The sequence below is a fragment of the Stigmatopora nigra genome, chromosome 7, assembly GCF_051989575.1.
Source record: "Stigmatopora nigra isolate UIUO_SnigA chromosome 7, RoL_Snig_1.1, whole genome shotgun sequence".
Lineage (NCBI taxonomy): Eukaryota > Metazoa > Chordata > Actinopteri > Syngnathiformes > Syngnathidae > Stigmatopora > Stigmatopora nigra.
In genome coordinates, this window is record NC_135514.1 from 8,840,751 (window position 1) to 8,867,088 (window position 26,338).

The 26,338-nt window shown below is 37.1% G+C and overlaps 2 protein-coding genes across 6 annotated transcripts in view; one reads left to right on the top strand and one right to left on the bottom strand.

Annotated features, from left to right (window-relative positions):
- dnah5 (dynein, axonemal, heavy chain 5) overlaps nucleotides 1–19,693 on the bottom strand; it is a 46,886-nt gene extending 27,193 nt beyond the window's left edge. Inside the window, exons 1-42 of one of the 5 annotated variants that reach the window (XM_077720449.1) lie at nucleotides 19,604–19,693; nucleotides 14,740–14,874; nucleotides 14,537–14,618; nucleotides 14,240–14,412; nucleotides 13,521–13,739; nucleotides 13,175–13,312; nucleotides 12,886–13,062; nucleotides 12,698–12,811; nucleotides 12,402–12,509; nucleotides 12,124–12,246; nucleotides 11,821–12,036; nucleotides 11,363–11,389; nucleotides 11,138–11,245; nucleotides 10,967–11,052; nucleotides 10,635–10,842; nucleotides 10,431–10,544; nucleotides 10,159–10,365; nucleotides 9,969–10,049; nucleotides 9,600–9,690; nucleotides 9,144–9,289; nucleotides 8,751–8,928; nucleotides 8,176–8,409; nucleotides 7,859–8,055; nucleotides 7,657–7,747; nucleotides 7,408–7,550; nucleotides 6,998–7,074; nucleotides 6,791–6,915; nucleotides 6,475–6,710; nucleotides 5,999–6,217; nucleotides 5,853–5,915; nucleotides 5,521–5,759; nucleotides 5,025–5,172; nucleotides 4,857–4,949; nucleotides 4,503–4,702; nucleotides 4,278–4,431; nucleotides 3,905–4,068; nucleotides 3,660–3,816; nucleotides 3,282–3,494; nucleotides 2,389–2,613; nucleotides 1,326–1,498; nucleotides 305–375; nucleotides 51–158 (exon numbers count right to left, since the gene is read on the bottom strand). In XM_077720449.1, coding sequence (XP_077576575.1) covers nucleotides 51–158; nucleotides 305–375; nucleotides 1,326–1,498; nucleotides 2,389–2,613; nucleotides 3,282–3,494; nucleotides 3,660–3,816; nucleotides 3,905–4,068; nucleotides 4,278–4,431; nucleotides 4,503–4,702; nucleotides 4,857–4,949; nucleotides 5,025–5,172; nucleotides 5,521–5,759; nucleotides 5,853–5,915; nucleotides 5,999–6,217; nucleotides 6,475–6,710; nucleotides 6,791–6,915; nucleotides 6,998–7,074; nucleotides 7,408–7,550; nucleotides 7,657–7,747; nucleotides 7,859–8,055; nucleotides 8,176–8,409; nucleotides 8,751–8,928; nucleotides 9,144–9,289; nucleotides 9,600–9,690; nucleotides 9,969–10,049; nucleotides 10,159–10,365; nucleotides 10,431–10,544; nucleotides 10,635–10,842; nucleotides 10,967–11,052; nucleotides 11,138–11,245; nucleotides 11,363–11,389; nucleotides 11,821–12,036; nucleotides 12,124–12,246; nucleotides 12,402–12,509; nucleotides 12,698–12,811; nucleotides 12,886–13,062; nucleotides 13,175–13,312; nucleotides 13,521–13,739; nucleotides 14,240–14,412; nucleotides 14,537–14,618; nucleotides 14,740–14,874; nucleotides 19,604–19,693 — 6,151 coding nt within the window. Of the gene's footprint in view, nucleotides 1–50; nucleotides 159–304; nucleotides 376–1,325; nucleotides 1,499–2,388; nucleotides 2,614–3,281; nucleotides 3,495–3,659; nucleotides 3,817–3,904; nucleotides 4,069–4,277; nucleotides 4,432–4,502; nucleotides 4,703–4,856; nucleotides 4,950–5,024; nucleotides 5,173–5,520; nucleotides 5,760–5,852; nucleotides 5,916–5,998; nucleotides 6,218–6,474; nucleotides 6,711–6,790; nucleotides 6,916–6,997; nucleotides 7,075–7,407; nucleotides 7,551–7,656; nucleotides 7,748–7,858; nucleotides 8,056–8,175; nucleotides 8,410–8,723; nucleotides 8,929–9,143; nucleotides 9,290–9,599; nucleotides 9,691–9,968; nucleotides 10,050–10,158; nucleotides 10,366–10,430; nucleotides 10,545–10,634; nucleotides 10,843–10,966; nucleotides 11,053–11,137; nucleotides 11,246–11,362; nucleotides 11,390–11,820; nucleotides 12,037–12,123; nucleotides 12,247–12,401; nucleotides 12,510–12,697; nucleotides 12,812–12,885; nucleotides 13,063–13,174; nucleotides 13,313–13,520; nucleotides 13,740–14,239; nucleotides 14,413–14,527; nucleotides 14,619–14,739; nucleotides 14,875–16,556; nucleotides 16,614–19,603 lie in introns of those variants that run through there. The other 4 variants (XM_077720448.1, XM_077720450.1, XM_077720452.1 and 1 more) reach the window with 4 other exon arrangements.
- Nucleotides 19,694–20,511: 818 nt separating this feature from the next.
- The window catches only part of triob (trio Rho guanine nucleotide exchange factor b), a 56,585-nt gene continuing 50,758 nt past the window's right edge, over nucleotides 20,512–26,338 (top strand). The window contains exons 1-2 of the mRNA XM_077720462.1: nucleotides 20,512–21,071; nucleotides 25,871–25,924. Coding sequence (XP_077576588.1) covers nucleotides 21,002–21,071; nucleotides 25,871–25,924 — 124 coding nt within the window. The 5' untranslated portion in view covers nucleotides 20,512–21,001. The remainder of the gene's footprint in view (nucleotides 21,072–25,870; nucleotides 25,925–26,338) is intronic.

The following is a 26,338-nucleotide window of genomic DNA, read 5'->3' on the forward strand; positions in this document are numbered from 1 at the left end:
TACGGGAGCACTATACTAAGCATTAGCGTACATAATGAAACCCTACTAACCCTTGAATATTCTTCCGAGACCTCTGAAGTCCATCTGGTCAGAGCAGTTAAAGACCACCACATACTTCCCCAGACAGCGCCCCATATCCTTAATGGTTTCTGTTTTACCTAAAAAGACAAAATATAAAGTTGTTAAACAATAGTTACATATTTCTACCATTACCAAAAAAACTAAACTCTTGAAATGTTAACTATCCCTTATCTTACTGTGAGTGTGTGTAAAAACAAAATATATATTTAGGTGTCTTACATACCTGTTCCTGCAGGGCCTGCGGGTGCTCCACCCATATTCATATAGAGAGCTTGGGCAAGGGTGATGTAGCACCTATACCATGTAAACAACCACAGAACAAACTCTTACATCAGGACAATTACTCCATAATGCTTCTGAAAACAACAGACTGATGATCCCTTTATTCTAAGTGCCAATTTTAATTGTTTCTCTTGTTCAATACGGAGGCTGTCCCCGAGGGAGAATGAAGGGCAGACAATGAGAGAGAGCAGGGTGGAGAAAATAATACACAGGAAAAAAAGCTCCAACAGCCATTGTGATTTTAATGAATGATTTTAACCACGGAATATGTCTGAGAAACAATAATCTCTTTAAGGATCTGAGTGCATTAGGCCTTCTGAAAGATACAGGCAGCTTACTTCCTGTCACTGCTGTCTCTTCACATTGCTTTACCTTTGCTATGTTTCTGTCAGACAGTGTTTGTAAGTTGATTACTGTCTTTGTGCAAGCAGTGTTGCACACAGTAAATGAATCTCTGTCATTCACAGTGAGTGACAGCTGTGTAAATGAACTATTGTTCACATTAAGGCATGATGGAGTTGTTAGCAAAAGTTTCCACATTGAAGTTCATGCATGTGTTAAATACACATGCTGTCTAGTTCTGTTTTTTTTTGTATGATTGCAAGATTATGTTTACATTGTAGACAGGATAGAACAACCACTCTGCTTTCAGGGAGATTGGTAAAAAGTCATTGCGAACCATGATCGACCATCATTATGGCTTCACTTTTTCTTTGGTTCCTTCCATTAAGTGCCACTGAAACTATTGATCAGAATATTTGATTCAAACAAATATGGGCCCTCTGGGAATTGTTCAGTTCTAAGTTGATGCCCACAAATTGTGAGGAACTGATTCTACTTTGTCTTGTTTTGCCTCATTTGTGTCTGTTCTGATGTGACTACACAGCATTGAACTTACAGTCCTCATTTTTCTTCCCTTCAAGACAAAATAACATTGAAATATCCTTATGTAGAGTACTAACCTGTCTGTCAATGGCGTAATGACAAGCCTTTCAGTACAGCCCAAAAACTCATTCTGGTAGACAAAGCCGACATCTGTGATGCTGATGATCATTTTTTCAGAATCCTCATTAAAGTAGAAGCGACACTGCTTTAACCATTCAAAGTCTCCAGGGTTTTTGACATGTAGTCGGCACTTAATAATGAAAGTGAAAAAGGAAGGATTAATTAATGCACGAGAGTAAAAAATCAAGCATGACAGGTCAAGATTTAATAAAGGAATGGTGTGGATATTGAAAATACAAAAAGAGAGTTAAAAAGTAGGAGTGAGTGTCAATCATCAGTTTCAGAAGAACATGATCTTAATTCTTCTGTCAACAATACAATAATTGCAGACATTATGACTGACAGGGCCTTCAATCGATACATATTTAATAGACTGACATTTCAGCAATTAAAAATAGAAGGCATTATGATGTTTTCGACCATTTTTTTTTCTGTAACAATTTTAGTCATTTTAAAACCTTCACAAAACTGGATAGATATTATATGGATTTATATGGATTTATATTTGATTGCGTGTAACCAATCAATATATTGATCGAGAGCCAGACTTGGGATTCAAGATTCATTTGAAAATTAAGAACATTTGGTTAAAGGAACTAGGAAAGTGATGTTGAGATGGCGTTGTATTAAATAACAAACAGAAAGAAGAGGATTTGGATTTGGGTGAGCTGGAAAGAAAGAGAGAAGGGTTAACTGAAAATAGATAGGACAAATGTTTACAAGGAAAGATAAATGTTTTATAAAACATGGTCCCAAATATTATTACATTCAGGAAAACAAGGGAACTTTTGTTTTCCTTGATGACAGGCAAGCCAATTAGTGCCCAAAAAAAGAACATTTAATAACATTTTGAAGAGAAACGCTAAATATATTTTCATGTAACAGTCAGAGCCTTGACTGTTGGTACAAAAGGTAATTTAAAAGGATCTGTCATCTAAAATTATAAGGCTTTTTTAGTATAACAGTGTGGAAAGCATTTGCATTTGTTGCTTAAATTCTAATATCAATTCCATTACTTACAAGGTTGTCAAATATGTCCCTCTGATGAACATGGATAGTGATGAGCGTCTCATATTTGGTCCGATCAATAGCACTCAAGTCTTTTGTGGTCATATCAATGAGTGTATTCAGTAGATCTAAAAATATTTGATTGGTTTTAGCCATAATGCGGCGATCATAACGAGCGTTAGTGAGAGCCTCCTCAGAATCTCTTGTCCATATCAACTGGATGCCTAGCAAGCCCACCTGAATAAAAAGATAAACAGGCCATGGTCACTTTAGTGTTTTTTTCTTCTTTTCTTTGAAACACTTCTGTGTCTAAACTCTTTCATTCCTTCCCTTTTTATTCCCTACTCAATGAATCAAACATTTTCTATCTTTATATTATTAGATTGTTAATTATAATGTAAGATGTAACTGCAATTCATATTAAAAAATAACTACTACACATTAATTATACGGTGGTCTTCGACATCACAAAAACAAACACCAGCAATAACAATAATACTATTAAAATGATGATAATAAATAGTTTATATTGACAACAAAAATAATAATATTTTACTCCGTATTTCCAAACACTCATTATCAAACCTTTTCTCTCCTCAGTACCTCTCAATTTATTTATTTAAGTAGTGCATTGACATTGTTGAAGGTCAATGTTCACAATCTGCTCCAGGTTTTCACTCCATATACAGATAAACAAAAGCAATGCATTATTGACCTGAAGGTAAACATTCCCCTTAAATTATAGCCATCTTCTCTCTCTGAAAACGTGTTCTTTATATTTCACGACAGTGAATTATAGTAGTTCTATCTGTGCCTTCCCTAAAATAACCATGAGTATAAATAAAGTAGTATTTGTTAAGTCCCTTTAATTAATGGTATGTGATCCAAATCTTTGTCTGACTCACTTGAGCTAGAAAAGCATTAAGGAACTCAATAAGTTGGAAGCCAGGTTCCTGGACGGCCAGGACAGCCTGCCGGATGATCATGTTTAAAGACCTTTGGGATTCCTTTAGGAGGGCATTGAGCCAAACCTCAACATTTCCTTCTGCTGTGACTGGTTGATCCAGCTCCATAGTTTCCCCCTCCCGGGATGATACAGACAGGATGCTGTCATATACCTTGAGAAGATGTAAAAATTATATGAATTTCTCTTGAAATGACAACAAAAAAAAACCACAAAGAGAGCTTGTTAGGGAAGAATGAACCATTTTGGCATTGATTTAAGGCCTTGTATAATGCAAATACTGTCATATTTTACATTGTAAATTTCACAAGAACTTCACCTTGTCATGAAATCTGACAGTTTTAATGTTGTCAAAGACATTAAGAAGGTGGGCTTGGATAGTGTGGGAGTCCGAAGCTTGCCCCAGAATCTCAAGCAGGGCAGGGTCGGAGACAAAGAAGAATCGAGGAAAGAGCAGACGTTTCTTTTCCAAATATCTGTTGTGACATGTAATTTAAGACTTAGATAACTCTTACATACATTAAAATACCAAAACAGTTTGAGTTTGTAATATGGGTCTTATACCCTGTCAGAGATTTCTGGCAAATCTCAAGCTGTTCCATTAGGTGAGGAAGTAGCTGTCCCATGGTCTCATCTCCGACACATGACTGGATCACATTGGGCATGTCGTGGGCCCGTGTCATGATTTTAACCCATGATTTGTCGATATTAGAAAAACGCTTTGCTTCCTGGCGGACAAGGAAGAAATGAGCTTTAGAGACTAGTATTTAAGCCCCCAGTTTTGATTATGAACTCTCGTATACACGAGACATGCATATAATCACAAATAGGCTTTCAAGACTAATTACATAAAAGTGTGAGGAATGAGTTCCATTGTGTAATTTTAATAATATTTCATTTCAACTGCAGCTTTGGCAATACTGATCTTTTTGATTACCTTTGGGAGTTGTTTGGCAATGTCTCCCCCTACAAACACAGCTTCCAGGTAGATCCATAGATTCTGGACAGTCATCCAGTTTTCTATTACGTCTGTGGTGTTGGACAGATTCAGAACCCACTTCTGAATCTGGGATTTAAATGGTGTGTTGTATCTGGACAGGAAGAAATATTATTATGCTGACTCCATTATCTAAAAAAAAGTTGACGAGTGATCTAGCCATACCTGTTGCTCATAAGCGATCCTAACACCATTAGGCTGTCCTCCATACTAGCAATGATCTCTGATGTGCTGTCTCCTCTCAGTAAAAGCTCCCCACGGGTTTTAAAATTTGCAAATGTAAACATTTTATTGTCCCACTCTATTATAATTTGCTTCAGCTTTTGCTCAATGTCCCTCTCTTTCACTGCACTGATGCAAATATCCTGCATTGAACAACCATGCAACCAACATGATTAAATGCACATAAGGACAGTTAATCTTTGAAAAATTCACACCAAATGCTCCATTTGTATTTCAGTCTTCATTAGACTAACAAAAAGTATACGTAATATCTTGAACCAAACCATTATAATTTACCTCAATCTCCTCTTTGTACTTGAGAAGAGGAGCCTCCATTATACTACGTAGTTTGAAAGTATCAGTCTCAACCTCAAATGTAGTTCCTGTCACCTGCTCACAAAACCAGACAAATGGTAGATTATTCAGAACAATATTGTGGGTACTTCACCATCTAGCCTCAACAACCTCTGTAATTCTCTTCCAGTGCCGCATCATCATTGCTTTGTTGGCCATGAGTTCCAACAGAGGGCAGCACTCATTGTACTCATCTATTATTGTTTTCAGCTCAAGGAAGGCTTGCCATTCCTTAAGAGCCCGAGGCAGCTTACGACATCTGAAGATTTAAAACGAAAAAAGGAAACAATAAGCTATAAAGTACAATAAGGTTGCCATTTTCCACTTTGTTTCAGGCCACATCTTAGCTAAATAGTGGACCACATATTACATTGTGCCACTAAAGCTATGCAGGGTCACCTTTATGTGATGTTTGACTCTCTATTGTTGGCATCCAATGGGTAGTTGAGGCATTGTGAACCAGTGTGAAACATTAATACATTTGAAACAGAATTGTTTCAATTGCATCTCATTAGACTGTGAAAGTATAACTTATGATGGGTTAGGTTATAGTTATGCGAGGTAATCATAGTTTTATGTGATTTCTATAGCCATTTACGATTCTCACCTTGTTTGAAAGTCCAGTAGATCATTATTGATTTTCTCAATGTGCAAGTCAGCCCAAAGGACGTCATTGTATCCATTAACAGTTTCAATGACGTTGTTGTAGAGGCTGTACAACTTTTGAAGTAGAGATAGCTCCTTTCTAATTTCTAAAAGCTGAGGATGCTGGGTGACAGGAAGCCCAAACAGCTCCTCGCCACCTGTGTAGGTGATGTATTTTCTGAACAGGTTATCAAATCGATTCTAAGAAGAGGTAAGAAGCACAATGACAATTTAGTTATCCTTAATTGTCAGTGTCTGTATACTTTGATATTTAATGAATATAATTTCATGTACCTGGTACATGATAAGTCTGTCACTGGCATCTTGAGGAGCTAATCCCAGCACCATTGGACCATCCTGTCATAGGAAAGGGAGAAGAGTCCAATTTGAGTATGACTGTCATACGTGCAGTATATTATTTTGAAGGTATATCATTCTACCTTGTCATAGTCCGTGTAAAATTGCTGACAGTCTTCCACGAATATTTTCATGTCGGTGAGAAGTTCCCCTCTAAATTTGGGCTGCATAGCAATCAGTTCATTCTGTACCTCTGTGCTCCGGAGCAGCAACTTCTCCCACGTATAGCGAAGTGTGTCAACTTTTTCTGCCTCTTCTTTGGCAACAGAGATGTCATACTTGTTGAGCATGGCATAAGACTCCTGCAAGACACAGATGAGTTGGCTTTTCATGGAAACATGATTTCCTAACCCTGAATTCAACATTGGCAAGTTAAGCCACTTTGTCTAAAAAGATGTAAGGTTTTTCATATGGTTGGTTTTAAAATTTCCTGAATACTTTCAAAAAATATAGAGAGAATAAGTTGTTTGAGTTACATATTCTCTTCCACCATACAATGTACTTTACACCACACATTTATTTTATATCAGTGTGCATATGTTTGGTGTTTTGACTATACCTCAATGGGACCAACTTGAAAGTCAATAGTAATTTGGCTGTCTCTGATTTCCTTGAACGCTGTCATGGCAATGCGAATGTCATCCAGATCTTTAATCTGACGATTTAATTTCTTTCCTGTTTCATCTACAAAATTGAAGATCTGGTCCATTTCTGAACGATACTTTCTGTTGCAGTACAGCCCATAATCCACCATCCAGTTCTTTGTTTCAGAAGTTAGAGACATCTTCAAATCCACTGGTAGAAGAGACAACAAAACTGGTTATTTGATTGGTTAATTGGAATGAAATTAGTGTGATTTGTCTTTATAACCTAACCTGTAGATAGAGCCAATGCCCCAACAGTGATGAATTCAGGTTCTGAATTTATTTCCAGTTGCAAGTCTCGATAGTAGAGAATCTGACCCTCAAACTCTGATAGTAGTGGACTATCGTTAAGAAACCTATGGGGTGGGGGGCACAGTTGTTTTTATAAAGTTGTTTATCTGTGATTTAAATGATCATATTCCCAATATATCTTCATACTTTTTCATGGTGTCATCACGGTCCTTTCGCCAAATGTGATGGTAACAGCTGAAATGATCTAGTGCTTGCATTACTTCCTGCACAACCAAGTACATAATAAAGTGACATCAGTATTTGTTGTCTATTGTAATCGACTAAATGAAATGAAAGTTCCAAAGGTATTAAAAAAACATGCCAGACCAATGAGCGATGTCTGAGTTTGATTATGCTATATTTCTTTAATTGTGTTCTATGTTTAAGTTCTGTAATTGTAAAGTGAGTTAAATTAAATTCATTTACACCAAACAGTGCTCATATCATGGGTTTAAGCTAAAAATCAATAAATAAAAGCAAAAATCAGTCAAATAACTATGAAATCTCAAAAAAAGCTTGCAGGTCTGGTTTATCTCCGGATGTCGAGCTGAAAATACCTTTCTATTGGAGACAATTGACGTGCCAAGGACAGAAATCAGTTTGGCAATCTCTTTGTTTTCAGAAACACTCTTGTAATAGTTTGTGGCTTGGAAAGGAGTCGCTTGGTTCACATTTGCTGATATGTCTGACCCGCTGCCATCTAAATTGGTGTGAAGTTTAAAATGTGGCACAATATTATTGTTGAAGACACAACTGAACTTCAATTCACAGTTATAGAAATGAATGACTTGGTTTCTTTTCTATACCAGCAAGGCTCTGACGTCTTGTTTGATCTTCAGATTCACTTTCCAAACTTTCTGGTTTCAAAGCTGCTATTCGTCTTTCATTCATTTTTTTCTGCAAAACATAATTTTTTTAAATTGATTTTTGAACAAGTCTTGATCAAACTGTGAAGTGCATGATCATTTATTTCATGAGAAATAAGACACTGGTTCAATCAATACACACCGTGGAGATCCTTTCTTTGTTCCACTGGCCGATGCCTTTGCTAACACTGATCACGTAATCTACTGCTCGATTCAATGCCTGCTGTACATCCTCCAGAGTGGGAATAATAGCAACATTTGGGATGGAAAGTGTCACGTTAACTCTAAAGATGGCCTGCTGGCTGTGGCTCTTCCCACGTCTGGGTGAATCATTTTCACCTTGAAGACAATTGAGTTTCTCATTAGGGCAATTTGCCAGCTTCACAAAGTGGCATTTTTAGATCACTACTTAAGAGAGAATTTAGATTAAGAATAAATGTATAGTAAAATGGATCCCACCTAAGAAATGGCCAAGTAGGGAGGTCTGGATTCGCTTGCGCAGCATCTCCAATGTGTTGCGTATCAGTCTGAGCAAAGCATCTACGTTCTGGTAGTTAAAATATGACAGTAATTCCTGGGCTTCTACCTCCATTGCTTGCATCAGGTCCTTCTTCTTCTTCCTCCTCACCAAGGGGGAAGACCCAACAACACTGGCTGAAGGTAACAAGGTGCTTCTAGAGAAGGAATGGGCTTCTAAGATGCCCATAAGGTTCAGTTAATATAATCACCAGTTATTTATTAAGTTCTTAAAAATATATACATTTTACAAGGAGAAAATGTCAATTGAAAAACTGTCCCTGTGAAATTGTCTCTGATTCGCTGTATTAAACACGAGTGGAAATTTTCGTCTAAGCAATTACTCAACTAATCTCTGAATGCCGATACATTTTCATGGTTTGAAAAAGTAGCACCCAACAAGAGACCACAGATGACAACTGAGTAGTGGTTGCTTTTTGAGAATTATAATAGTTCATACAGCTTTTTTTTAGCATCATATTGTGCCTTACTGTTTTTAATGGATAAAATGGTCATACCTTCCCTGTTGGCAGTTTCTTCTGTTTTCCTTGGAGTGTAGGTTTCTTCTTCGATCTTTTCACCCTCATCTCTTTGATTGTGGTTAAACTCCAGCAGCATGTTGATCAGTTCATTAGTGGCTTCCTCAACCTGCAGACTCTTTGTGTGCAGGCTCTGAGCTTGCTTTATACACAAGTCCTATACACACAAAGTAACCACACAAGAGGGCACACAGAATTTCAGTCCAACTTCAGCTCTTAAGGCTATGCCATGGATTGGGGCTCATTGGCTCAGTTATTCATTCAGTGCATTTCCTTCCATTTAACTCTCAACAATGCTCAACAATTTAATCATTTTATACATTTATGCATGAAACACCTGTAAATTTTATATACCACAACTAATGCATTTACCCTTGTGGACCTGACAAAGTCCTGACAGGTAACTGGTTCATCTTCTGGGAGAATGCACAGTGTGCTTGTGCTCATTTCTTGCAGCACTGCATCGATCCTGAACTCTACAAGGTCATTTACTCTGTCTATCAACAGCTCCAAATGCTCTGGAAGTGAAAGGGTAGCAATAAGTAGATGGACAAAATGATAACCAATAGTGGAACAGGAAGCCTGGAGAGTGTGGATCTTTACAGGCATGGCAGCAGCAACCAAATCAAGATATAATATTAAGTAATATAGTGCATATAATATTGAAGAAGAATTATATATCCATAATGTTAATTGTGAATGACCCTACATATTGTAAAAATGCACATGGTAGCATTATTCACATTTTATTATACTGAGCTGTAAAATAAATAATTTCTTAAAGAAAGTAAGGACTCAATCTTACATGATTTTGTTATTGTAACTTACCCAAAGATTTTTCAATGTTACTAAGGTATTTGTCTATGTTCATTGATGTCCAGTTGAGGGATGTCAAACCTGGCTGTATTGCCTCATCCACCTGTCAAATATCAATGAATAAATAATACACATTGTAATTTAAAAATGGTTTCAAATACTAAATGAAAAAACAAAACAATCACAACAACGGAACTTTAAATTTTCATCCTGTGACATAGGTTTTTTAAAAATTATTTATCAAATGTTTTTAATATAAAAAACATTTTTCACAATAACATGACTTTGTCCCTGTCAGCTAAATACTGTTTATACTGTTGACATGACCTGACTTGATGTGACGTTATTCATTTTTCCATATTTGGCAAGGACATACTTTACCTTAACTACATGTGGCATGGCCAGTGGTTCAAAGGCACTCTGAATCTTCCCGCGCACTCTCTTATTCTCACTCAACATGAACTGCAATCACAAAGGTTAACTCAGTATATTATTATATTTACTCACACTGAGTGTCACAGCATTATTGTCTATTAATGTCTATTTTCAATGTATGTGGGTTGATAGCAACCTGTAAATTGTTTATGTTCTTTTTAAAGGTGTCCTGTTGACGCTGCAGCTGAGCAGCAAATGGCGGGACCTCCAAATTATTCCTGCTCATGCAGTTTGCCTCTCTGATCTGTGTCATAATCTCTGGGTCAAAATTCACAAACAGCTCTCCAGTCTCCGTTGATCGGATCAGCAAAGAGGACTTTAATCCTGACCTGGCATCCTCAACCTGATTAAAAAAGGATGATGATCGTTTTCATGCGCCAAAAAAAATGTGCTTCTTCCACATTTTACCTTTTTCATCCAGCTTTGATGGTAAAGTATCTCATATTCAAGCAAAACTGTCGCTACCCTGTTATAATTCCTGATGATCTTCTTAGCCTCTGGTATGGAAAGGACCCCAGTGTGCTATCCAGATTAAAAAAGGATGAAATTATTACCGATATTTTACATATGCTAATAATATAGTTGATATTTGAAATTATTTGTAGAATTAACCTTTTTAAACAGATCCATGGGACCCTGAATTCTGCTATACAGCTGTCGAAACCACATGATCCGGCCAGAGACCGGAGGCAAATCTCGACCAATCGGGGGGTCTAATTTTTGCTTAATGTAGAGATTAGACACCATTTCAATGTCCCGGCCATAGCTTTTAAGAACATGCTGGTACTTTTCATCAATCCCAAGGTTGGGTATACCCAGTCTATTGAATAAATTAGAAAAAAAACAAGATTAGATAAGTCAATTAATCCTCATACAATTGACTTCTTAACTCAAATAGTTGGGATAACAACAGGGAATGACGATGGAGTTAAATAGTGGGCCACCTTTCAAATCTTTTAAGCACATCAAGACCTTGTTCTGTAGTGTGAATGTTGGAGAAAGTGCAATCCATAAAACTGATTAGCTGATCCTAAGAAAAAAGGAGGCCAAAAGGTGTTTCAATTGAATTACTGAAATAGTAGTCAAAATAAGGACGGGTTAATATTGAAACATACATGGAGTTCATTGGTGCTTTTACAGAATTCCTCATAGTCCACTTCAAAGTCAGTTATTCTCTGGTCAAGGAAGCTGTATTGTTTATTCTTCATGCTCAGCACTATTGCCTGCCAAATGACAAGCCCCATCAAAATTATAGTTTTTTCTTTCCTTCTGCCGAATCAAAATGGCCCTCGAGCTACCTAATATTAAATTGATTATATATAAATTTTTGCCATCCTTACCTCCCATTTTGCCTGCATTTCTTTAGTCTTATTCACCCATCAAAGCAAGGACATGAAAAAAAATATTTTGGTTAAAATGTTAAAGATAGAACATAATAAATAATAGCAGCCAGGACATTATTTTTCACCTAACAAGCCTCCAATTATAAACTTTCTAAAAAGTAATCATGTCTATAATGACTTTTAGATGCAAAACTATATTGAAAAAAAATACTCATTTACGATTAGCACATGAGTTTAATCAAGTAAAGTTAATTTCCACTCACTTTTATAAGTAACACAACAAATTGGTTTGTTAGGTAGACAAAATAAGGCTAAAAGAAAATTAATAAATAATGTTAAAAATAATAATGCAAGGTCACCTCTCATTAATAATGCTTCTTCTACCAAATAGTTAAAGAACCTGTACAAATTTGACATTTGGCTTGGAAGTCATCTAAAGTAGCATCTTATCTTACTTGAAACCTGGTGGCGACCATCTCAAGTCCCTCTATTTTTGCATCTTGAAGGGCTGAGTAGGTAGAGATGGTGGCTAACATTTCAAGGATCTTTTTGAGTCGTCGCTGGAACGTGTCAAATTTTCCGAAAATGTACATCAGACTGAAGTCAAACTGTCTTTCTGTAGGAGTCTGCTCTAGCTTTGCCTTAGTCTTATGAAAACAAGCTTGATACTCCTGAAGAAATACAAAATGTGAAACAAGAAATACATTGCTGAGGGGTATTTCTTTGTTTATGGGGGAAAAAAAGGCTGGTCACTCAACCTTGTTTAAGTGGATGGCTGCTTTGATTTTTTCTTCCACTATATTTTGTGGCTGATCCCAAATAGAATTTTCACCATTGTTTGTGATGTAGAGTTTGCAGGCTGTTATCATTTGATTTGTTACCTGTGGAAAATAAATAAAATCGTAGACTAAAATCCTAAAACATCCCTATGCAATTTCAATTACAACCTATATTTCAAAATTGTAAGAAGTTAAAAATAATGGCACCACTAAAATCACCAATAAAGAAAATGTTTTGTATAATTTTTTAGTCTTACCTTGACAAAGAGTGATGTAATCTTTTCTGATGTATTATAGTATCGAGAGATTCTGTGAATCATTTTTATAGCGTTTATAAGACCTGGTATGGCATCCACCATTGATACCTGAAAAAAAGTAAAGCGATTGTATATATATGGGTCATTAGTGAAATGGAAAAAGTTGATTTGCCGCGGTGAGAAGTTGAAAATGTAGTAGTAGTAGTAGTAGTAGTTGCTAAGTAAAATTCTAGTTCATATAAAATTTAATAATAATTGAAGGTCTCATTTTAGGTAAATGAAAAGAGTTAACTTACAGGATCACAGTTGTAAAGAGGATCACAATACTTTTCCAAGCTGTAGAGATACTTGACATTATCTTTAGCTTCATTGGCCGATTCCGTGATCCTGGTGTCCAGTTCTCGCCACAACTTTAAAAAAATAATCATTAATATTGAGTTTACAAGAGTAACACAATGTCATTTGTATGTAATTGATTCCTTACCTTAATGATTTTTGATTTAGCCATTAAGAGCACACCCAATATGGCCTTTACATCAGGACTTTTAAGTTGATCCAGTAAGTAGTTAAAGCGAGACATTCGTTTTTTCCAATGTTCCAGCTCAGCTCTTGGGCCGAGGTCTTCTGCTTCTTTTCTCAGTTGGTCACTCTCAGCTAATACCTAAAGTGCAACATCATATGTAAAGCAATCATTTGGAACTCCTATCAACTCCTATAAACTCTTGGTAGAGTAGCATTAATGTCATTGGCGTTAACAACATGAGGGTTCTTACCCGTTCAATTTGTTTAATCCAGACTTTCATGCAACCTTCTGCCTTTTCTATGGTATCTGTGTTATTGGCTGCATCCATGTAGTCTGATGGTCCTTTGAGAACCTTCACATCAAATGTGTCACATGGTTTCAAAGTAACCTGAACATATACACACAATGACATGGTCAAAATACATCCATGCTGCATTATTGACTGTACTACAGGAATGTTGATATGCTAAAGGAATACTGTTGGACTATTGATAAAATAAACAGAAATCTCAGTGTTTCTGTGTGTACAAATGCTTTTTGTGTTTAAGGTTACATTGTCAATATATTGAGAACGCTACTATTGTAACCTACAATACCTTTTCTTGCAGACTCTCCTGTGCCCCAGCCAATACGGTCACAAAGTTTTCCAAAGATGAGATGAATTCCTTTTTAACTGCTTGGGCCTGAGGGCTGGCGAGATCTCCCCAGCCATGGTTCACCGTTGTCAGTGTAGGTATGAAGACTTCAGAGAGCAGTTTTTCCACACTTTTTAACAAACCTCCTTCAGATGTGTCCAACATATTGAAATTGACTTCCTAGGAATTATCAGTACACATTACATAATACACTAGATTTTACACATTTAAAATGAAGGTAATATTTGATGCTGCTAATTCAAATTATTTCCTCTATTACAACTTGTAACGTGGGGAGAAGGTATATGTATTGTTTCTATTTTACAGTATTATACAACCTTGCAAAATGAGTCTAAATAAATAACAATGACGGTGGCTGCAGTAATCTAAATAAAGCACAAACCACACTATTAAGTCATTGGACCTCAATAAGAGCTTGTCATATTAAAGTAAGCTTTCATATAAATAGATTTTAGATTCTCCCTTTGAGAAAAAAAATTGCTTCATCACCCAGACTATGTTTATCATTCAAAGTAATTTTCTTTTCTTATGTGGGAGGATTCAAAATCTGTCTCTCTTATCTAACAGAACCCATAAAACTTGGTACGAGGGAATTTAGTGTAAGATTTACATGAGCGGTACAAATTTACAAAGAAAGTACTTAATTCAAATGTCCTTACTGTGTGTATGTTTTCAGAAGTGATTCCTTTGGAAGCATTAGTTCTGGTGAAAAAGACGCATACTCCGGTCAGTGCTACATCCCTCCCATCAGTCAAAAAGACTTTCTTCTTCTTATTTTGAGCCAGTGACTGAGGTAATTGTATGGATGATGACGATAATGATGATAATGTTCCTGCAAGATATACATTGACACCTTATAAAAGAACATATTTGTTTGAAAGGTAGTATAAAATCTAACAGAAGCCCTCTGATGTAAAGATTAAAATTCAGTTGTCATCATAAATAATAGCTACCGCCATCCAATGGTCCAGATTCTTGATAGTAAAACATGAGGTGTAGAACTCCCTCAGCCACGAAAAACAGCTGCATGCGTTGAAGCTAAGGTGAGATGAAAGCATTTTATTGTCCATGCAGATATGATTCTTGATTTAAAGCATACTAAACTGAATGGAAGATAAAAATCATCTATTAAAAACAGTGACATTAATCACAATCAGACCTGGTCTCCCTCCAGCATAGCATCCTCCACATCAGCCTTTTCCAATCCCAGGCATGAGGCCACAATACTAAGAACATAGTCATGTCTTCCATCAAGATGGGCACGCTTGGCTTCACGCTCTTCTTTTAACTTTTGCTGTGTAACAGATACAGACTATATATTATTATCAAGATGAGGGTTATGGGCATCTAATAAATAGGACTTTCGAATTCTCTTTTTCTTTATCGGGGTTTTTCAAGTTTACAGCCGGTACTCAAAATAGGTCATGGGTCAGTTGGAAAAGGCTTAATGCTCCTCTATATTCCTTTTATTTATGTATCTTATCCCGCAGCACATATTTCCACTGATATTCCAGTGAGCAATATGTAGAAAGTAAATTGTCTCTGGGAACTCTGCCCGATAACAATTCGGAGATAAGTGCCATATTCAAATTACACTTTGAAAATTATCCTCAAAGATGGTGCTACTGTCTCATAAAGAATTTATTGGTATCTAGCGGCTTATAAATTACAGATAATTTAGTTCCCTCCAGATGGTTGCATTTATTTTAATAAACCTATGATAGATAAATTGAGTATAGTCCCTACGAGATGATCACTAATCAGAAGTTAAGAATAATGAATGAAGTATTAATTAAAGGGCATGAAGGGAACTACACATTTTGAGATCCACTGCATTAATCAAATACAAACTTAATATTCATTTAAATAGCAGACTCATGCTTTTGCGCCTAAACATATCTATCCTTTTGGCATTGGCTTGATTGCAAATGGTGTTGCTGTAAGCTGAAACTCATGTAGAGACATTTCAAGATCGTTGATACATAATTCCATCTGCAGATTTATTTCAATGTGAATTTTCAGTAACTATAGACTTTTAATCTGGCACAAATGCTCCGGGGAGCTCAACACAACATTAACAGAGAGATTATGTGAATAATATATATATAATATATATATAAATCCATCTATTTTCTTTGCTTATGCTTATCATGGTCGTGGGGTGATGAGGTTTTGAGGCAAAAGGTGGACTACTCTCTAAACTGGTCGCCAATAATTCACATTCATAGCTACAGTCAATTTGGAGTGTACAAAATGCCTACCATGCATGTTATTCTGGATGTGGGAGGAAACTGCAGATTATAATTCATAAAAAATAATTTGAAATGGCAGTCTCTCCACTAGCCTCATCACATATCAACACTTGAAATAAGCTTGCCCAACTATCGGATGATAAAAATGTGCCGAATACTGAGTGACACGACTCAAAAAGACCTTAGAACAATTGTTTGCCTGAACCTTGAGAAAACCAACAACAAACACTGCTCGTTCAGTTGCTAAGCCACCGCCATTTGTGTTAACGTTCCTCGCAAACAGAGCTACAGTGCAGGAATGTGAAAACAAGCTGAGGCCACAATCAAATTTACATGTACATTGCTGTATGTAAGAGATTCCTAACCGGAAGAGCAATTAATGTTTTGTTGTTGTTGTTCATACAACATATACAGAAGTCAAAATAAATAAATCCCAAAGACAATAAATAGATCAACAATCACGAGCAAACAGAAGGTTGAGGTTAAAAACAGCACCATTAAAAAAAACACATCTAAAAGACCTAACTTTTCTGCACAAACATAGTAGCCAGAGGACCCATCTGGTATATTAAAAGTTTACTCAAAGTGTTTTTGGTTCATTATTAGTAGTCAGTAAAGGATTGAACTCAATCCCCAGGGTAATTTATTTTACTGCCAATGTCATTATTACTACATAAATTGCTTTGCAGCCAGTCTTTTACTTGAAACGTAATTGTTTATTTACCTGAATGACCTTGGAGACTCCGTGCTTCCAGAGTTGTTTACCAAACAACTGAGACATGACAACTCACTTTTCTACCTCACACCCCTGTAGAGGAACTCTGTATTGTAATCAGCATTCAGTGACTAATTTACATGAAGACAGAGCAACTGTCATTTTCACATCCAATTACTTGAGTAAGAGAGCTCATTCTGTAACTCAGTCTTGGACACATGCAATTATATATGATGTGTAGTCTTAAATTATTATTTTGTAGGTGTTAGAAAAAAAATAATAACTTCAATCAAGCATAACTATGGGGAAAAATCAAATTAGTTGTCATGTCATAGGTATTGTTTATTTGATTATAAATTATCTTACAAACATTATATTCTAAACAAGTAAGTACAAACGTGTGCAATATACAGTGGAATTAATAGAATTTGCTGTTTTTGAAAAGCGAAAAAGTTCATCTTTATATAATTGGTTCTGAATGATGTGACTGAATATACTTTGCACATATTCCATTATGATATTGACCAAACACCATTCTGACACATTTAACTGTGCAGTGAAAGAAGGTTTTCTTTTGCAGTTGTCACACTTGACAATAACAATGTAAAGAGAGAATAAGAACAAATACTTTGAGTTTTGTGTACTTCTCAGTATTTGTATTGATTGATTCCTGGAATCTCTGATTGCTGCTGGATGTTAACATTTACTGTAAATTATTACTTTGCAGTTTTATCATTTTTTCCTTATGTTGACTGAATGTAAACCCCATCACGTCTCTCTTCAATTGTCATGCAAATAGTCAAAATACCATCTCAAATACTTATCATACTCCATAACATAGTCCTTGACAACCAAATTATGTTTTTAAATACATATGTCACTGCTAATGATAATTCCCAGTGATGACGGAATAATCCCATTTTGACCTAAGACGTTTAAAACTTCAAAACTCTTGCGTAACCTTACCTCATTTTGATATTCTGAATGCAGCATCGTTGTTGCCCTTTCACACTGACATTTCTTTTCAAGTCAATCCACCCTCCTAATTGCCTTCATTTTTAGTGACATGACAAAATTAGGGCAGCCAACGAAGACAAGGCAGAGAACAAACGGCTATGTGAGCAATTAGTTTCCTTTTTTTCACTATGTGAGAATGGTTGCTACGCAGACATGATCCGTGTTGCTCTTAAACGGAGCCTGCTAACAGGATAATGCAGTGTAGGTTGACCAGCTGCCGACCAGGTAATTATCATGGCCTCGCTCTCACCTTTCATGTCAACACAACAGTGTGGGAGGGACAGAGAAAGAAATGAGGAACTGTAGAGGTGGAGATGAAGACCGATCAAGCGCAGCACCCTAAGAGATCTTATTTATGCACCGACACAATATGGTAATAGTGACAACTAGTACAATATCCTTATACAGGCCATAAGAAAGCTAGGTTAGCCGGGGTGACAACTGACACGTGAGCTCGGCTATATTCTATACTGAAGTTATGCACCTATTATTTTACTTGTTGGTGGTGCACAAAAATGAATTCTCATACAAAAATGTATGTAATGTATGACCATGGGTGGGTAATCTATTCCACAAAAGGCCGCAGTGGGTGCAGATTTTCATTCCAACCCATTGAGAGGGCACCTTTTTCACCATTCTGGTGTCCTACAAGTGCAATCAGTGGATTGCAGTAAGCTGCTTCTTGTTTTCTGCAGAAATCTCATTGGTTGGAACAAAAACCTGCAACTACAGAAATCCTCTAGGACTGGTTTGCCTATCCTTGTGTATGACCTTTATCCGCCCTCTTTCAATTCCTGCAGTTTCCACTGACAAACATTGACATTGCAATATTTGTGATAATTTTGGACATGTGAGATTTCATATATACACATTGGCAATACTGCAGTATATACATACATAATGTATCCCTATCATGATTTATCAAAGAACAACTGTTCTGTTTCATTATTTCAATGAGAATATACCCTGACCCTTATTCACATTCGACAAATTGTTCATAATTCTCTGTGGGAAATTCCTTTGCGCCTTCAGATAGATGTGAGGGCTTAGGATAATATTTTTTTTTTTACACAAATGAATAATACCCGCAAGAAATCATGCACACACACCAACCTCCCACCAATTGATAATAAATTCAATGCTTTTGTAACATTCAGCAAATGAATGGCATAGCTCTCTTCACATGGATTCAAATGATTGACTTTTATTGAAAACAATCATTGTGAAACAATGCATTTGAAAACAGTTATACTATCTATTATTCAGTACACTATGACCGATTTATTTTCTTTTTTTTCTGTATTGAACTGTCATCTTGTGAGCTACCGGGAAACAGGAGACTGACTGTGAATTATACATGTGATGAGATCTAAGAGAGCTACGGAGAGAGGGAGTTAGAGAAGCTTCCTCTGAGCTTCCACACGTTGAAAAAAGATATTTGGAGATTAACCATGTACTGTATATTCCAGACTATAAATCACTTTTTTGGCACGGCCTTTGACTAATACTCACATGGCACATGTTTTTTCTCTCTCTCTCTCTCTCTGACCACTGACAGCCTGCTATGTTGTTATTGTATGGCATGGAATATTATAGAATATACTTGTATAGTTATCTGAAAAACTTAACAGATGCTAAGCATGTTGTTTTTCATTTTACTATTTGTACATTAACGTATGTTTGTTCTTGGTTTCTATTAAATATTTTTTAAATCCATATCTATATATATTCAATCTATGGAAGTGGGATCTGGGGTGTTATACATCTCACTCAAATTGGCCATAGAGTGGCATTTCATCATGTATGTGTTCCTTTCCACGCACCCTATTGTCAAGCCAATAGTCGATATCTATCGTACACTGTAGACATGCTGCAACCTAGTGGACTAACTACAGCAATGCACGATGCATCATTCTTAAATCACTGCTGCAAAGCTGATATTAAAAGTTAGTGTTTTGCAAAGATTGCATTGGAAAAACGCACTAATGCATTCGAGGAAAAAACAAATCTTTATTTGCACGGCTTGAAGTTGCTCTTACCTGAAGTTCCTTTAGGGAATCCACGGGCCCACTTGGCTGGCTGCTTCGGTTCCTATAGCTGACTTTAACTGGGCGAGATGTAGAAGACATCCCTCATGTGTCGACCCTTTTTCCCCCAATTCCAGTTTATTACGTCATCAAATGTTATGATATGACGACCATTTCTTCAAGATCCCTTCAGATTTGGTTCTGCTGACCCTTCATTTAACCAGTAGTCATGGTGATGTTGTTAGTGGTTACCAAGGTTACGCAGACAGGGGTGGGAGACAGCTTTTCTTTAAAATGCATGTTTTTACATGTAAGTGAATTGTACGAACTAGTCTGCAAAGAGATGAAATAATATTCATAATTATGTTGTTGTACAATCAGTGACAACATAATTATACATTCTTTACAATAAATGCACAGGGAAATTGGGCTTTTGCAACTGTAATTGATCATAATATTTGTAGTTGTTGAAGTTTGTGATTGTGTTTATAGATGGATTGAAAGATAAACCATTAAACCAATCAATAATGCAATACAGTTTATACTATCTTATTTAATTACCCAATAGTATAGTAACATGTCCTAAGAGAACATCATTGCAAGCTCCTGAAGGAAAAACTAGTCGTGATAAAAACAGCCACTAGATGTTAGCAGCGCACTGCAGCGCATCGCCCAGATACAAGGAAGAATTATCAATACGGAAGAAGCAGATTAGAATTGTGGCCTGAATGACCTCATACCATGGCCTCGTCCTCCTCAAAATCAACGCTCCATCTTTTAATTGGGTGAATATTTCACGCCGAAGAAGACATTTCCTCACCCTTTCTTTCTCTTTCTCACCCTTTCTGCTCGTGACTCGATCATCTGAAAGCTCTATACGGCCTACGCCGGACACTAAAGCAGAGCTGTCAATGAGCTCATCACGTGGGTTTGTTTCATCTCGTGCGAAGAAAAAAGCAGGAGGGAGAATGACACTCCCTCACGGCCTGCATCAGCACCGCAGTGACGTGGGGTGGTGTGTGGGCTAAATCTAAAGTGGTGCACAATGCACCAACCCCACCTCCTCCATGAACGGAATCCCAGGATATCCCACCCCTCATCCGTTTCCAATCCTCCGCCCCTATTTTTTCACTATTTTCCTTCCACCTTCTCACTACAGTATATCTATCACCCCTCCTTTTTTCTCTCTTCTTTCAACTCGGGAGCGCCGCCGCTCGGTCGTCAGGATTTCTCCCTTCTCGGTCAAAATGGAGGAAGAGGTCTTCGGCTTAATGAGGGGAGCGTCGATTCCCCGATCGAATCTGCGCCGATGAAAGGCTCCAGCTTGGTGGTGTGAGAAGATCCTACGCTGAATCGCCCCGATTTGTGGATTTTTTCGCAGGGGGCTGCTTCACGCAAGAAAGTCCAGCCATGAGCGCGGCGGAGGGGCTGGATGAAGCTGCAAAGGACGCTCCAGACGTAGCGGCGTTTTTCAAATCCGGTAAGTTAGGAAGGGGCGAGTCTCGCCCTAACAAGGGAGGGAGTAACGGCACGATCGTCGGCGTTAGCTGGCCTCACCTCTCGGTAACTAGATGTGATCGTGATCGTTAACCGCATTTTGATTCCACTGGCTTATCGTGCTGACTAAAAATGCACGATCTGGTGCTGCGTGACCACATTATAAATCTAAACTGGACACATTAATGATCATAATACAATACGAAGGCCAATAATGGTTTATTCATTCGTTAAGAATATCTATATCACGCATGAATGGGCAATACATGGGATGCACGAGGCCTTTCTGACATGATGGATGTCACCACCATCATCATTACGAATTGCCAAGCCCTTCTGTAACAATGCATTCAAAACATAAACACGTTTTATGGGGCCTGCTCTAGTGGGTGACATCATGCACCAGTGTTGTTGTGGTGGAGGTGCTGAAGTGAAGAGAACTGTAATCATCTGAATTGTATTAACATGCATGCATGCATGGTGTCATTTTATTGCCTCCGTGTCAAACGTACACAATATTAGGGGCACTGGTACAGTGGAGAGTCAAGATGCAATGCCAGAGCTGCATATATGTACACCCCTGACAATGATCAGACACTAGCTGCCAGTTTTTAGAAAGCTGCTATTTTTTAAAATAATGTTGAAAAGTGAACTTTTCTCGACAGCAATGCAATCCATCAAACCAGAAGAGCTGTCTCTTGTCATAGCAACCAAAATACCAGGATTTGGACTGATGCATTGATGCTTCACACCATTATAAACTATCCACAATAGTAAACAATAACTAGAAATGTGTAGACTTGTATTCACGTCATTGTTTGTCAACAAAATGATGGATTGGCAATTAACACTGATCTATCATTCAAATTAAACATTCGTTCATTTTCTGAACCCCATTATCCTCATTAGAGTTGTGTGTGGGGGGGGGGGTGATCTACCATGCACACTCACACTTATACCTAGGGGCAATTCAGAGTGTCCAATCAGCCTGCCGTGATATTTTGAATGTACATTTTCTGTATGTATATAGTGGATGATAGGTGTGACGGTAGACTGCCATTGTAAGACCACCACTTATCCACACCATCACCCACAAGAAGCAGCTGTTTCCCCCTCTCTTACTCAGCTGTTTCTCTTTCTTGACACCTGGTGCCATAGGGTCTGCTGTTCACCATCTCTAAATTTGCAAAACTAAGCCTGCACACCATATACATATCACCCGATATTCAATTTGATTCAATGCATGACTGTATTTCCCTCATATTTAATGAAAAATCCACGTGTAAAATGTTTATCAGATGAAACTTATGTCATTCATGCCACAGTAATGTTAATTACATTTGTAATTCCCCTTTTTGTATGTTTATGTAATTGTGATGCCTGGTGCTCATAGTTGGCTTGGATGGGCTCCAGATTTTATCTACTGCCAAATGTGACTACGGAAGTAGTTGATCACTTCATATTTTAAGTTCACTCATTCATTCATCTTTCCAGCTTTCACCTTAAAACAATTAACTTGACCTCTGAGTCAGGCCCAAAGAATGACCCAAAATAACCCCTAAATGATGCACCTTTTGCATTCTATTATTAATTTAGTGTTCTCCTGAGTAATCTATAATGGAATTACTGCAATGGAATCATTGTACAAAACTGCATTGTGAAATTCAATTGGCTCAGAAGCTATTGAACACACTTTGCAATAAAATGTCAGATTGTCAAACCAACTTAAGCTTTCTGTGGCCACGTTCACGGCTAACTAGACTTGCCAGACTATAGAAGTCTCTCCATGAAGACTCTGTTCAGACAGGTTCAGTGTTTTCCTCAAACAAAATGGACCTTTGGGCAAATAGTGAGTCTCAAAACTATTGACCATGGGTGAGCATTGCAGACAGTATTTTAAATGTGCTCCAGCCTTTAATGGATTTTTACACATTGAGAGAATAATTTATAAATTAAAACCTGAGGATTCCTAGTGCATTTTCCCAGTTCCATTCACTTTTATTTATTTGGAAAACAAAAGAAGAATGACCAAATCATGTATTTTTTTTTATGTAGGCATACTTAGGAATTGTGGATATAGAGGACAAATAAAAAAGAAGAGTTAGGCATACTTGAAGGGATAAACAAGCCTTCAGCCATCAAATTACAGAGTTCAAGTTTGTATGGACCACGCCTTGCAAAAGTAGGCTTCTCTACTCTCAATGCGCCTGAACTGCATCTAATTGCCAGTTGGTCAGAGTTGAAGACCAAAAACATAGATCGTTATTGGCTATGTTCTGAATAGCTGACCCCATGTACCATTTCGACTTTCTTTTAACCCGCGAAAAAAGAGTTTGCACGGAAAGATTCTCTTTTTATATTTTTTTTAATTGTGTGTAGTCACCACAATGTCTTGTATATCCATCTCTGAATTACTAACTAGAACAAAAAATAAGGACTACAATTGTCTGCTGAAGAGGTTTTTTTGGAATTGGGTATTTATATCGGGTATTGTATTGTGCTTCTTTAGTATAGAGTTTCGTTTATTCATAATTTATTCATTCCTTGCTCAGGGAGGAATAGATGAAATAAAATGATATCTTTGCATTTGCATTGCTGCCTTTTAATATTTTAGGTAAATCTAGAATGTTAACTGAATTTTTGATAATACGAGCTAAGGCTTAAAAGAGTGAAGGTCTAGTTGTTGGTCATTGTATAAAGAGGCAATAAAAGATGAGTTCAAGTTATCTAATCAACGTGAAAGTATCGATTTGTATACCTTTTAATAAGTTTCGTGAATCAGGATAGCCTCATTACCTCACTTATATAGGAAAGTGGTAGAGAAATCATTACATCCCAACTACGTCACCCTAGGACATAGAGGTGGGGTGGAGGAATGATGCCCGAGTGAGGCAAGTTTAGAAGAAGGATGGGGTTGGAAACATAAAAATAGAATACAGGCTGTGTGTCTCCTGCAAACCCCTGATATGATAAGTGAGAACCCTGCAACGGTTAACTGGCAACTCCCACTGGTTATACTTCTATTGTCTCCTATTGCTTTCATCTCCCACACAGCAGACTACTTTAAATATACCACATACCTGTGCATGGACATTTGTGCAACAGAGAAGAGGACCTTATTTATTCTTATTCATATTCATATTATTCAAGTTGTGGCTGCAAACTTTGAACTAAGAATTGTTTGCCAAGTGGAAGGTTGACACATGTTTGGTATGAAGAACTATTGGAACGACTAACTGGCAGTTTACACAAATTTGTCCAGGGAATTTTGCGCAATGAAAATATTTTTTTCACTCAAGCTTTTTTACTTTTGATTCAGATGTTCGCTGTATGTCTTCGAGTTCTGAGGCCAGGGTGAGTGAAAGCTCAAGGCTGTGCTTTCTCTTTCTTAAAAGATGAAATCTGGGTTACCTGGACTTTAATTGCTAATTCCCCACTTTGTGCCGTTTTAACAATGAGTGGCCTAGACAAAGCTGTTGATTTATTTTCAAATCCACCTTATTGATTTTTTTTATATGGAATGATTTGTGGACACCCATAGTCACACTTTGTGCCCAGTGTTCTCTCACTGTGTCGTCATTCATTTTCTTTCCCTTTTAGTGAGCCCTTAAAGTGGCTGCACACAGGCATGCACATTAAGATTACTGATAATTCAAATTTCAAGCCATCTTTCAAAAGAGATGACTCATTTCATGGGATAGTTCCATCATAAAAGTGTTTTAAAAGATAGTTTCACTGTGGTTTTAAATGTTATCAGATTTTGGTAGGCTGCCACATGCTTCAGTTTATTCACAGTTCCTATTTTTAAACAAAATGGTCTTTTTTGTGTGGATCGCGCTTATCTTAAGGTGTATTTACATGCACTATGTGTGTGAGCTTCATTCTACTTGACTTTTGTCAACAGCTGTGCATAGCCTGTTCAACACAAAATGTGCTTTCTCCCCCTCTCAAGAGTGCAGACAACATTCCCATTTGCTTTGAAGACACAGCAGGCTTTGATCCGCGTCGCGTGAACATTGCCAGCCCACTGGTCCTCTGGTTTAGAGAGGCTAAACTGCTGCTTGGCCTTCCCGTCGTGGATAGAGAATCAAACTTGGCATCCAACCATTTAGTCTTGCAGAATTACTAACATAGATTACATGCATACAGCAATTGCCCAGAGAGTTTGTCTAAGCATCATCATGAATGTCTTTGTGGGTATATGGCACGAGTAGCATGATCTTTTGATCTCCAATTTTACACCCCTTGCAAATTAATTGTATGTATGCCCAAACCACTTTGTTTAAAATGAAACAGGAAGTGGACAGGTGGTTGCAGTAATCCTAAAGCATATGCCTTGCTGTTCTTTTATAGAGAGACAGCTGGGTAAAGCTGAGGCAGCGTAGACCTAAGCCGACCCTCATCCTTAACTTTCTCTTGCTGTGATCTTGTGCAACCACAGTGTCCCACTAAGGTGACCTAGAAAGAAGTCTTGTCCATTGGTAGCTTGGTCTAAGACACATTTATCCAAATAAAATATACTTTCAGTATCTGGCAGAGTTGGTAGTTGGTTTTAGATTGCGTAAATTCAGTCCAATTGCCATGGCATTGTCACGCTTTATTACTACACATCTTATTTCCTTTATAAAAGCAGCAAAAACCTCCTTGAGCACGATGTGAAAAGTTTTATCTAAAAAAGTGACATTTAAAAGTTCAGAACTTTCAGCTATAAATACAAAGTGTACATCTTTTATTTTCACTTTCCCTGTCGGTGATTTCTAAATGTGTCTTATGTCTTTCCAGATTTCTCACTTCCAAAATGTGAATCTAAACTGGATGGACCTGGTCAAACCTCAGGTAGGATGCAATTTTCTTGGAATGTTAGGATTGCATTTTCTTGGCATTGCGTCAGTCACAACAGTACTAATTACACTAAAGATTACATGTACGCTAATTAGTTTGACATCAAACCGTATTACTTCTTGCAAGATAAACTGGGATTATCACAGATGGGCCTATTTGAGGACTTGAAAAATGAATATGTTTGACAGATTGTTCATTTTAGAATAATGTGACTTCCATGACGTTTTTTTATTTTCCATATATTTATTTACCGTAAACCGCTACTTTTTTCTCTCAGTTTGAACCCTCTGCTCGGTAGTTTATTCATGGGTTTTTAATTTATTTTAATTTTTTGACAAACAAGCTTTTAATTTCATTTTCAGCTCTCTTTTGTTCCAATGCAAAGTTTTCCTTAGCTTTGTTTTATTG